The sequence below is a fragment of the Schistocerca piceifrons genome, chromosome 1 (genome assembly GCF_021461385.2).
Source record: "Schistocerca piceifrons isolate TAMUIC-IGC-003096 chromosome 1, iqSchPice1.1, whole genome shotgun sequence".
Lineage (NCBI taxonomy): Eukaryota > Metazoa > Arthropoda > Insecta > Orthoptera > Acrididae > Schistocerca > Schistocerca piceifrons.
In genome coordinates, this window is record NC_060138.1 from 184850522 (window position 1) to 184864311 (window position 13790).

Here is a 13790-nt window from a genome sequence, read left to right on the forward strand (position 1 = left end):
AACACTATGAGAATTGTCCCCTTTGTTTCAAATGTGACCCCCAACCATATCTAGAAATCACTTGAAATCGTTAGTCATCCACAATGAGTGTCTGAATCCCACCCATCTTCTGTTTTTAAGTTCATGAGAAGATCGTGCCCATGTTTGTTTCCTGTTTTAAGAATCTCGCAAATTCACCAACTTTTATGAAAAATGATGGTACTTCTTGGTTGGTGCTCTTTAAATTACACATTGCTGCATGTGAAATGTAGGTAATGTGTTGAAATATTTTGTTATGATTGTAAACAGTTATATCTCTTCCTCACCAGTGGAGATTTGTTACCAGCCTTATGTGTAATTTCTAATCGCCCAAACAAATAATGAATAAGTTATGGCATGTCAACGACAAGTGCACCTTGCTGTACGTGTTCCACATGATGTTCACTACATGAAAGGAAGCAGAACTGTGCTTCTGAGGAGTATTGCCATTTACCACTAGATGACAATGAGAGGCCTGTGACAGGAACTAGAGTAGTAGTAGTGGGTGAGTGAATTAGGCAGGTCTTGTACCTGGATCTTCCATGGGGTGTGGCCCAGGCAGCAAGGAGCCGGTAGTGGGAATGGCATAGGACGGACCAAGATGTTGTGAAGATTGAATGGGCTGCAGAATACCAAGGGGTGGAAAAGACTGTGGATAGAATTTCCCTTTTTTCGATGCCCAATAACAGACCTTGTGAGGGATGTGGTTCAGTTGCTCCGATCTGCCAGTCCAGGATGATATTGCATGATGAGGGGATTGCTCCTTTGCAGCTGGTTCTTTGGGGTAGTGGGAGCATTACAGAGATGTGTGAACTTGTGATACAGCAAATCTGTTTGCAAAGTAGTTTGAGGATATTGCCTGCCTGTGAAGGTCTAGGCGAGACCTTCAACATACTGGGCAAGGTAATTCTCATCACTGCATGTACGCCATCCAGGGCAGGGGTGCTAGACTGCATATGATCAACTTTTTCAGATTTAAGGGATTAAAGCTTTATAAATTTATCTACATTTGGTGGTTAGTGCAGTTTTATAGAGACAAAGGTATGAATGGAGGTCAACATGCAGGAAAGTTACACATTGGGCTGAGGAGAACCAGATGAAACGAGTGGGAGAAAAACTGGTGGCTATGGAGGAATGGGGACAGGGTGTCCTGGCCCTGGGTCAAGATCATGAAAGTATCATAAGTGAAACTGAACCAGGCAAGGGGCTTGGGGTTTTGGGAACTTAGAAGGTTACCTCGGGATCACCTATAAACATTGGCATAGGAGGGTGCAATGTGGGTCGCTATGGCATTACTGTGGAATTGTTTATACTAGGTGTGTCACGAAAGACGCCCAGGGAGGCTCTGCGCAGCACGTTTGCTATGCGTAGGTCTCGGACAGCAACAACTTTGCGCATGCCCCCTATACTATGTGGCTGAGTGTACTGGTGTTTCCCTTTAGTTTTTTTGTCAAGTTTAATCGCTTCAAATATTGTTGCTGGACATCATTATTGCAACCGCGCAGAGTTTAGGGGTTTCCCTGCCAATATGCCACTGGACCCAGTGCTCAGACAGAAACACCATGTCTCTGTCATCTACACTGTGCAACTGAGTGCTCGGGTGTTTTTTGAGTTTTCTGTCAAATTTCCATTTGGCGTGTACACAAAGGATCAACAAGTGTTTCTTGTGTTGAACTATGGTAAAACAGAATCGTATGTGGCATGTCGACTTGAATTCATACGAAAATTTCCCGGTGTGCATGTTCCCAGTGATTTGACGATGCACATATTAGAGGAGAAATTTCAAGAGACCGGATCTGCGTTACACAAACAAAGGCCAAGAGGACTAGTGTTTTAACAAAAAATGAATTAGACTAGATTGGGGAGGCCTTGGAAAGAAGTCCAAGAAAATCTCTGCGTTGTTTGGCATTTCAGATTGGTGTGTCCAGAGCATCTGTTCACAATCTGTTCACAATTGAAATCATACAAAGTAATGCTAGTGCATCAACTGAGGAACCTGGATACTGTTGCCTGATGCCATTATTGCAACTGGCTATTACAGTCTGTGCAAGATGGGGAAGTTGATGCTTTCTTTTTCTGATGAAGCATGGCTGCATTTGTCAGGGCACATAAATTCTCAGAACAATTGACATTGGAGCTCCAAAAATCCTCATGAATTACATCAACAATTTCGGCATGATGTGAAAACAGGTGTGTGGTGTACAATTAGTGCAAGACAAATTATCTTTTTCCATGAAACAATATAATCTGACAGGTATGTGAACAATACACTGCATTCTATTTTTTTTTCCGAGAACTAAACCTAACAAAGAGATTTTTGGTTATTTCTTGCAGTACAATGCGAGACAACATATCTTCATACAAAGTGTTTTTGTTGGTAGGTTAGTTGACTGGCCTCTTCGTTCCCCAGATCTAAATCTGTGTGATTTTTATCCTTGGGGAACATTAAAAGAAAAGGTGTATGCAACCAATCCCCACATGTTTGAGGAGTTGGAAGACAGGGTTTGGCTAGTCATTTCCCAGATTTGAGCAGCCAAAATTCGTTGAGTGCTTGCTAATGTGTTCAGGATATGTCAGACTGCTCTTACCACAGAAGGACATTATTTTAAGCACATGCTGTATATATAAAGGTAAGCATAAGTTAATCAGATGGCAATGTTGTTTGCTCTTAACTTGGGGAAGTGCACGTGCAGGTGACTACCAGCAGATTAGTGTCCAAGAGTCAGGCGCAGCAGCAGCTGGCAGATGCAGTGACAGCGGCTGGTGTCTTTCGAGAGACACCCTGTACATCATATCCCCTCAAAGGACAAGTACTTTTGTGAAAGTTTCAACTGCAGCAAAGCCACAGGTGTGGGTGGTGTAAGAATATAGGGAGGTGGCATTGAGAAATATTGGGGTGGGAGTGCTGAGAGTCAGTGAAGAAAGTGATTTGTGCCTTTAATGTGAGAGGCAAGTCTGCAAGCAATTGGTTGGATGTGTTAGTCTACAAGAGTGGAGATTCTTTCAGAGAGAGCACTGTAACCAGCTACAACGGGACATCCAGGATTGTTATGTTTATGAATTTTGGGAAGCATGTGGAAGGTAGGTGGATGTGTGTGCGTGCATGTGTGTGGGGGAGGGGGGGGGGGGGCGCCACTGGATTCAGAGAAATGATGCAGGGATTGTTTAAGGATTTCTGTGGGAATTGGAGGTTATACTAATGGGATGAGATCACTATAGCAGGATTTGTATGTGGAGGAGTCGGCAGTTGGCAGATGTCTTCTGTCATTGTGATTCATCACAACAGTGGTGGAGTCTTTGTCTGCAGGCAGGACGTTTAAATCAGTGTCTGCAGAAGGCTGTTTTCTGTTCTGTTGAGAGTTTGTGTTCTTGGGAAGGAATCTAGGGAAAGACAGTGAGACGAAATTGCAGATAAGTAATTCCTGGAAGGTAACCAGGGGGTGGTTACATGGGAGACTGGGAGAGTCGCAGTTGGATGGTGGTGCAAAGTTGGAGAGGCAAGATTCAGTGTAGGGGCTAGGTTAACTTTGGTTGGAGAGATTGGTAGCAAAGAAAGTGTTTCCACTGTGAAGATCAGGAGAAGGAGAGTAGTAACTTCTGTAAGATTGAGGTTTTTTGTGGATATATTGACAACAGTGTCTTCGGTTTGTTTAGGTGCTGGGTTTTGTTGGATGTAGCAGATGGTAAAGGTAGTGGTTGACGGGGGCTTCACTGGGGTAGGACAGTTGTTGATGGGCAGTGGTACTTGAAACTTGGCATTAACTTTGATAATTTTTGGAGGTTGTGTCTGGAGTCTCTTCCAGGTGTTGGGGTGGAGGTCATGTTTTCAATTTGGGAGGTGTGGTGTAGGGAGTTGTAATTGCCCAGTAACGGATCTTACAGAGGGACCTGAGGTTGTTCAGGGGGGGGAGGGGGATGGCATTATCCAGTAATGCCCCAGTTCGGAAATATCATAGCTCCAGGCTGATGCACAAAGCAGTCTGAGTTGTAATGGGGAGGTAGGTAGTCTCCATGTGACCAGTATTTACGTTTAGTGATCTTGCTGTTTCCTCTTCGTTTATTGCTCTCACATCAAATGAAAACAAAACAGATTTCTGTGGCCCCGAGCTACCAAGTGAAATAAAATACATTCACATAATTACAAAAGGCTAAAAGTGTTATTAGTTTCAGATTTTATTTTATTTCCACCTCTCTGACAGTCACCCATTAATCGCCTTGCAGAACAGTGAAATTATTTTTGTAAATAGTCTTCACGGGTTTGCCGTCAAATCTCGTTGTGCACTCTCTGGCGCTCTCTGTCAATGACTGAAACAAACCTATTTCTAACAGGTTGCGGGAAAATGTTGTGAATGGTTGTTTGAAAAGTGTTACTTTCCAAGTAAATTTCCATTTACGCAAGATGAACTATGTGCGAAAAGCTACGATGAATTTCCTAAATCACAGAGCGTTTGACTCTCATTTAAAAATCAACTCTTTGAGGACAACCAAGAAGGACAAGAATATTGAGCCCAGAAGATCAGACATTTACGTCGTTGTGAAAAATGTTACTGGCACATTTGTGTGCTATATCTTAAAGTGTAACTCATGCAGAAAACATCAACATTATATGTGAGGGCTTAGCTTCTCCTGCAGCTTATTTATCTTCAAGGCCAATATTATATGTGAAGGCTTTTCTTTTCTTGTAGCAACACTATGTACATTAATTGAAACCATTAACTTCTCCTATTTGTGTGTTCGCACTGCTTAACAGTAATGTTGCTATCGGCTGACTACATCATGTGTCCTATGCTCTGAATATCCGCTCTCATTGGCTGGTGAGATCACATGACATAAGCTCTGACCGGCTTACAGAAGCGCATCGCAAACTCAATTTCAATGCTTCGAAAAGTAACATGCAGTGTTTGGTGGAATTAGAATTTATACTTTCGTAATACGAAAATATGCTGTGTCTATGTTGCTGCACAGGAAACACCTTTCCAAAACATGTTTTTTTTTTTCCCCTGAGTTTTGTTTTCTAAAGAGCTGGGAAATTCTAAGCCAGTGTATAAAACCATCACCATTCAAAGGAAGTATACTGTCACTTAGCACAGAAAAAGTGTATTTTCACCTGGGAGAAAGTGTATTTTTGGCCGGGAAATCAGAGATTTTTTTTTCCTTGTCTGCGTATACACCCTGATTTACATTCTTTCATCAAAAAAGTCAGTAGTTGCTGGAGTAAGAGGGTAGATAATTAAGTTTTGCATAATAACCATATAGAAAAGTACTCTCTTCTTTGTGTGCTGTCATTTGCCAAAATCCCATTCCGATATCTCAAACCGTTTATGAAATATTGTAAATGTTGTGAATATTTCTCTTTGGATTTATTGCCGGTGGGGTGCACTGACAAATGAGTGTGCTATGTCAAATTGGTTTTCTCGAGACTGGTGACTGATAGAGACTTCCATCAAAGTCTAAAGGACACTTCAATAGGTTAGCTACATTTCATATGCAGCAACATATTATGTAATATGCAGCAAACACAAAATAATAGCGACCCTTATTTTTCAATTCACACTTCTTTGAATTTTGTGCAATGCCTTACTTCCACATAAATACCACAATGGTATGACCATTAACAAAATGATGAACACATCATCACTAACCTGATATGTAAAGCTATAAGCAACACAAAAATCAATTTTTTACCAAATAGTTTCTGTAAATCATTTGAGAAAGACTGCAGGGCATGTGTCTCGATCCTGTCATTGCTGACCGTCCGAAAGATAGCAAACACTGTTGGCCTCCCCTTCTGAACAAACTCACCCAGTGCTTTGTATGAAAATTGGTGTCTTGCATCAGCCACCGTATCCTGCGCGGTCTTTATAAGCCCACAGGTTTGTGCATCTGTTCGACAGTGTTTCTTGAAATCGGGAATGACCTGTGCTTTTATCCAAACGTAAGGAATGCTTCACTCCTCAAGAGATGTGTGGTTCACTGGTGCAAATATTTTTTCCACATACTCTGTGTAGATTCAAAATGGTATCCCATCAGGTCCAGTGGCTTTCCTCTGTTGAGTGATTTCAGTTGCTTTTCTATCCCTTGGCCACTTATTTCGATATGTCATTTTGTAGTTCATGTGATTATTTAAAGGAGGAACTACAGTGTGATCTTCTTTATGGCACAGTTTTGGAAAAAGGACATTTAGCATTTCAGCCTTTTCTGTGTCAGTCTATGTTTCAGTGCCATTATGGTCACGGAGTTTCTTGACGTATGACTTCAATCCTTTTACTGACTTAACATAAGACCAGACTTTCTTAGGATTTTCTGTCAAGTTGATAGGTAGATTTTTATTTTTGTATTCGTTGATTCTTGACGCATAGTTTTCCTTATGCTAATTTTGGCTTCATTTAATTATTTTTTATATATGGCACTTTTCTTGCATTTAAATTTGCACTGAAGCACTTTTTGCTTTTGTAGCAGCTTCCTAACATGGTTGTTAAACAAGGGTAGGTCTTTTCCATCCCTCATAATTTTGCTCATGATGTATGTGTCTAAAGCATATTGTACAGTGCTTTTAAATCTTGCCCATTTATGCTTGACATTATCAGTGAATGAAATGAAATTTTTGCGATGACTTGTCAGATAATCTGAAATGCTGTAATGGCCTTATGATCATTGATTCCCTCTTTTGTGCTAACTGAGTCAAAAAGTTTGTCATCAGCAGATCTAAGAGATGTTATCTTAATAAGTTGTTCCCTGATTAACTGCTCAAAGTAATTTTGCAATAAGGTACTTAGAACAATTTCACATTATTCTTTGTCCTGACTACCTGTCCTAATTATTTGAATCTCCGAGTCTGAAGTTGGTAAGTTAAAATCTCCAGCTAAAACTATAACATTATGAGGAAATGTACACAAAATATTCTAAAATTTTCCCCTCCACTGTTTTGTCAGTGTTGCTAAGGAAAGGGGTCTGTAACAGCGTCCAATGACCACGTTTGATCCACCCTTAACAATGTGTACTAGTCTCACTATGTATTATCAAACTTTTATTATTATTATTATTGTTATTATTATTGTATTATCACACCCCTACCACTAACATTCAACCTATATTTGCAATAAACATTCTGATTGGAATTTAGAATTTCATTCCTGCTAACCTCTGGTTTCAGCCAGCTTTCTGTCCCAAGTACTATGTGGACATCATTACCATTTATAAGGGAGATTAGTTCCAGAACCTTTCCATAGATGCTTCTGCAGTTAGCTAATGCTATATAAACATTTCCTTACTCCATTCTGCTATGACTAATGCTACTCTCTCTCTCTCTCTCTCTCTCTCTCTCTCTGGACTCAGAAGGCATAATTTCAGGCCTGTGGAGGGATTTCTCTAACCTAAAAAAACCACATTTGCACACCACACATACTCCCATTCCCTAGTAGCTACTTCCTGTGTGTAGTGCACGCCTGACCTATTAAGGGGTATCCTAAAATTCTCCACCTGATAGTGGAGATTGAGAAATTTGCATCTGATATTATCGCAAAGTCATCTGAGCCTCTGGTTTAGATCTTCCACTCAGCTCCAAATCAAAGGACCGTGATCAGTTCTGGGAGGAATGCTGCTAAACAATAGTTCCGTTTCTGCCCTGTAGGTGAGGCTAGTTGTGTTCACCAAATGGGCCAGCCACCTTGCCCTCTGAACCAAGGTGGCAAGTATCATTCGTGCCTACATAAGCCACGATTTGCTGCCGGGTGCGCCCTTTGTGATCAGTTGCTGCTAGTAGAGTCTCCTCCAAATCTCGGATGAGACTCCCTGGCAGGCAAACAGAATGGACACTGGCCTTCTTTCTCGACATGCCCGCTATTTTCCTGAGGGGACCCCTCACTTGCCCAACATTGGAGCCCACAATGACAGGTATCCCAGCATCTGCCCTTGTCCAGACCTCTTGGGAAGATTGACCCCAGTCCCAACAGGTGAGGCATTCTGTGCTGAGTCTGATCTACTTTCACCAGCAGGCAACACCACAAACCTGTTTTGAAGATGTGAGGGGACAGAAGTGGTACCCACTTTTGCCTTCCATCCAGAGATTCACAACACCGCCACTCTTTGCCAGTCACTGTCAGGTAACAGTCGGCTGGTGGGGACATGCATATCATGGATCCCAGACAACACTATAGGCTCCAGAGGTGCCACAGCATTTGTCTCAAGTACCCTAATGTTCCTGCAGCCCAGAGCAGCAGCCTGAAGCCTGTAGACTGCGGCCAACACAGCTTCCAACTGTTTACGGAGAGTGGCCAATTCCCCCTGCATCCGTACACAACAGGCGCAGTGCCTATCCATCTTTAATTGATAAACAAGAAACCAAAAATAAGCTCCGGTGTCCTTTTAGATGGTGCTGTAGGCAATTTTAATAAACAAAGACACAAAATGAAAAGTGCATGAGCTGCTATATGAACACTAGCTCACTGAAGCCAACTGTACATCATCCAAGCAGATAACAATTTATACTCATCAACAGCTGTCTTAACCCCACTGAAGGCCATCATCACCCTTTAGAACCCAGACCCTGCATTGCTGACATTTTCCTTCTGCCACGATCTACCATCATGGCTGGAAAAGAGAGACATTCTACCCACAACTGTACCCACTCATCCAGCATTGGTATTCTGCTGCCCGCCCGGTCAACACGGCATGCTGGTCCATTTTTATGTCACTCCCACTTCCAGCCCCTTGCCATAAGGGTCATATTCCTGTGGAAGACCCAGATTCAGTACCCGCCTGATTCACCAACTCGACATATCCTACCCAAGTGCTGTCACTAGCTCACCCTACCCCATCAGAGGCAGGGCCAACTGTGAAAGCAGCCAAGTCATACACCAGCTCTGTTGCAGTTTCTGTACAGCATTTTATGTGGGCATGACCAAAAAAATTAACTATTCACTTGAATGAATGGCCACTGCCAAACTGCAGCCGACAGCAGTGTTTACCACCTAGTGGCAGAACACACTCCTGAGCACAACATGCTTGTATTCAGTGGCTGCTTCACAACCTGGGCCATCCAGTTTCTTACCCCCCCCAGCGCCATCTTTTGTGAACTGCGTAAATAGCAGTTTATCTTGCAACACATTGATTGACCTCCGTAATAATCCCGGTGTCAGTCTTCGCTAACCAGTTGCACCCACACCCTCTACCCAACAGTCTCCCCTTTCTCTTTGCTGCAGCCTCCCTCCCAGCCATCAACTACCATTCCTCAGCCCTTCTGCTTTTTCCTCCCTTTATCCACTCCGCTTGACTCAACCTGTCACCCTATCCTGCATACTGAATTGTGGTATTCAAGAGATTTCTCTAAATCTATGAGTTCTGTAAATTTTGTTTTTTCGTTTCTTCAGTTTATTTTCTAAAATAAGTCACAGGGTCAGTATTATCTCACGTGTTCATACATTTGTCCAGAATCCAAACCGATCTTCCCTGAGGCCAGTCTCTATTTTTTGTGAGTATTTCATGTCAGTATTTTGCAACCATGACCTATTAAACTGATGATTTGATAATATTCACGTCTGTTGGTACTTGCCTTCAAGGATGACAGGTACATCCGGAAATTTTGCATCTATTTAACAGCAGTTTCAGGAAGAAGGTTTCTACGTAGTTGTGTAATGTAAGCATAATTATTTGTGTGTGATGTATTCCTTTAGCTTAATCATAAGGAAAAAAAAGCTTCTCTGCAAGGTTGAGTGCAGAAGATTAAACTGTTTCTGGGTATATAAATGTGTTTTCCTGCAGTCAGTCTTTAAGATGGCTTTTGTTGTGTTATCATCATTACTTTTGTTTCATAGAATGCAGCATTCTCTGTAACATATAACAGTTTAGCAGTATTACACAATATGTGATCCTTGCGTGCCTTTCTTGTATTAATGTTTGCCTTTCTTGTATTAATAGATAGTGATTTTGTTTCAGGCGTCAGAAGAGAACTGTTCCTTTCATAATGACATCCTGTGTTAGGGAAGTCGAACGCCGGGGAATGAATGAAGTTGGGATATATAGAGTTTCAGGCTCAGCTTCCGATCTCAACAAGCTGAAAAAATCATTTGAAACCAGTAAGTATAACCTATGATAAAACTAGGAGCAAAACAGAGAGCGAGAATTCTGTTCTTGAAGGATGATGTTGGTTTCATGTGAACATAAAGATAAGGCAAATATTTTAAAGATGAAAAGAATATAAAAATAGCTGTTTGTGTATAAATGCAATTTTATGCCAATAAAAGTAATTAATAGACTTTTTAAAAATCCACTTTTTCTTATTGATACATTTCACAAGAAGTCACTGTAGTTTCATGACTTTTCTTCAATGCTTTTTATTTTTTCAGTCTAATACAGTGGCTTCATGATGAATATTCATAATTGTAAAATGCTGTAGATACATTACCTTGTATACAGAAAAAACAATAACTATTCCTGAGTTATGAAGAGTTTACAGAAATTGAAAGAAAAGTTCTTTCAGAGTGAAGCCACTTTATTTTTGACGTTCCTCTTGTCCTGCCTTACCTTACCCCCTTCAGACAGTATTAATTTGATACTTGAATATTTCTGTTTTCCTACAACACATTTCTTATTTTCAAGAAATGGAAAATCCGAGATGGATGTAACAATATTATGGAGAGGAAAGTTACTACTCACCAGATAGCGGACATGCTAACCACAGATAGGCAAAACAAAAAGACTGTAACAAGTAAGCTTTTGGCCAACAAGGCCTTTGTCAAAAATAGGTCACACACACGTGCGCGCACGCATAAACGCAATTCACACACACATGGCTGCAGTCTATGGCAGCTGAAGCCACACTGCTTGAAGGCTTATTTGTGACAGTCTCATTGTTGTACCTATCTGCAACTATATGGCGAGTAGCAACTTTCCTTTTCATAATACTGTTACATTTCTTATCTTTGCCGGTGCTTAGCAGCTGATATTTTATAATTATATAAGTCTGAACAAAAAAAAAGCAACTCTCTCTCTCTCTCTCTCTCTCTCTCTCTCTCTCTCTCTATATATATATATATATATATATATATATATATATATATATATATATATATATATATATATATATATATATATATATATATATATATATATATAATGGAAGGAAACATTCCACGTGGGAAAAATTATATATAAAAACAAAGATGAGGTGACTTACCGAACAAAAGCGCTGGCAGGTCGATAGACACACAAACAAACACAAACATACACACAAAATTCAAGCTTTCGCAACAAACTGTTGCCTCATCAGGAAAGAGGGAAGGAGAGGGGAAGACGAAAGGAAGTGGGTTTTAAGGGAGAGGGTAAGGAGTCATTCCAATCCCGGGAGCGGAAAGACTTACCTTAGGGGGAAAAAAAGGACAGGTATACACTCGCACACACGCACATATCCATCCACACATACAGACACAAGCAGACATATTTCATGTCTGCTTGTGTCTGTATGTGTGGATGGATATGTGCGTGTGTGCGAGTGTATACCTGTCTTTTTTTCCCCCTAAGGTAAGTCTTTCCGCTCCCGGGATTGGAATGACTCCTTACCCTCTCCCTTAAAACCCACTTCCTTTCGTCTTCCCCTCTCCTTCCCTCTTTCCTTATGAGGAAACAGTTTGTTGCGAAAGCTTGAATTTTGTGTGTATGTTTGTGTTTGTTTGTGTGTCTATCGACCTGCCAGCGCTTTTGTTCGGTAAGTCACCTCATCTTTGTTTTTTTATATATATATATATATATATATATATATATATATATATATATATATATATATATATATATATATATATATATATATATATCTAAAAAGAAAGATGATGAAACTTACCAAACAAAAGCGCTGGCAGGTCGATAGACACCAAACAAACACAAACATACACACAAAATTCTAGCTTTCGCAACCAATGGTTGCCTCGTCAGGAAAGAGGGAAGGAGAAGGAAAGACAAAAGGATATGGGTTTTAAGGGAGAGGGTAAGGAGTCATTCCAATCCCGGGAGCGGAAAGACTTACCTTAGGGGGGAAAAAAGGACAGGTATACACTCGCGCACACACACACACACATATCCATCCACACATACACAGACACAAGCAGACATTTGTAAAGGCAAAGAGTTTGGGCCGAGATGTCAGTCGGGGCGGATGTACAGAGGCAAAGATGAAGTTGAAAGACAGGTGAGGTATGAGCGGCGGCAAATTGAAATTAGAAATTAGCGGAGATTGAGGCCTGGCGGATAGCGAGAAGAAAGGATATGCTGAAGGGCAAGTTCCCATCTCCGGAGTTCTGACAGGTTGGTGTTAGTGGGAAGTATCCAGATAACCCGGACGGTGTAACACTGTGCCAAGATGTGCTGGCCGTGCACCAAGGCATGTTTAGCCACAGGGTGATCCTCATTACCAACAAACACTGTCTGCCTGTGTCCATTCATGCGAATGGACAGTTTGTTGCTGGTCATTCCCACATAGAACGCTTCACAGTGTAGGCAGGTCAGTTGGTAAATCACGTGGGTGCTTTCACACGTGGCTCTGCCTTTGATCGTGTACACCTTCCGGGTTACAGGACTGGAATAGGTGGTGGTGGGAGGGTGCATGGGACAGGTTTTACACCGGGGGCGGTTACAGGGGTAGGAGCCAGAGGGTAGGGAAGGTGGTTTGGGGATTTCATAGGGATGAACTAAGAGGTTGCGAAGGTTAGGTGGACGGCGGAAAGACACTCTTGGTGGAGTGGGGAGGATTTCATGAAGGATGGATCTCATTTCAGGGCAGGATTTGAGGAAGTCGTATCCCTGCTGGAGAGCCACATTCAGAATCTGATCCAGTCCCGGAAAGTATCCTGTCACAAGTGGGGCACTTTTGGGGTTCTTCTGTGGAAGGTTCCGGGTTTGAGGAGATGTGGATGTGGCTCTGGTTATTTGCTTCTGTACCAGGTCGGGAGGGTAGTTACGGGATGCAAAAGCTGTTTTCAGGTTGTTGGTGTAATGGTTCAAGGATTCCGGACTGGAGCAGATTCGTTTGCCACGAAGACCTAGGCTGTAGGGAAGGGACCGTTTGATGTGGAATGGGTGGCAGCTGTCATAATGGAGGTACTGCTGCTTGTTGGTGGGTTTAATGTGGACGGACGTGTGAAGCTGGCCATTGGACAGGTGGAGGTCAACGTCAAGGAAAGTGGCATGGGATTTGGAGTAGGACCAGGTGAATCTGATGGAACCAAAGGAGTTAAGGTTGGAGAGGAAATTCTGGAGTTCTTCTTCACTGTGAGTCCAGATCACGAAAATGTCATCAATAAATCTGTACCAAACTTCGGGTTGGCAGGCCTGGGTAACCAAGAAGGCTTCCTCTAAGCGACCCATGAATAGGTTGGCATACGAGGGGGCCATCCTGGTACCCATGGCTGTTCCCTTTAATTGTTGGTATGTCTGGCCTTCAAAAGTGAAGAAGTTGTGGGTCAGGATGAAGCTGGCTAAGGTAATGAGGAAAGAGGTTTTAGGTAGGGCGGCAGGTGATCGGCGTGAAAGGAAGTGCTCCATCGCAGCGAGGCCCTGGACATGCGGAATACTTGTGTATAAGGAAGTGGCATCAATGGTTACAAGGATGGTTTCCGGGGGTAACAGACTGGGTAGGGATTCCAGGCGTTTGAGAAAGTGGTTGGTGTCTTTGATGAAGGATGGGAGACTGCATGTAATGGGTTGAAGGTGTTGATCTACGTAGGCAGAGATGCGTTCGGTGGGGGCTTGGTAACCAGCTACAATGGGACGGCCGGGATGATTGG

General features: G+C 42.1%; 1 protein-coding gene across 1 annotated transcript in view; it reads left to right on the top strand.

The window, feature by feature from the left end:
• LOC124789340 (active breakpoint cluster region-related protein) overlaps nucleotides 1–13790 on the top strand; it is a 134977-nt gene that overhangs the window by 99212 nt on the left and 21975 nt on the right. Inside the window, exon 14 of the mRNA XM_047256665.1 lies at nucleotides 9952–10091. Coding sequence (XP_047112621.1) covers nucleotides 9952–10091 — 140 coding nt within the window. The remainder of the gene's footprint in view (nucleotides 1–9951; nucleotides 10092–13790) is intronic.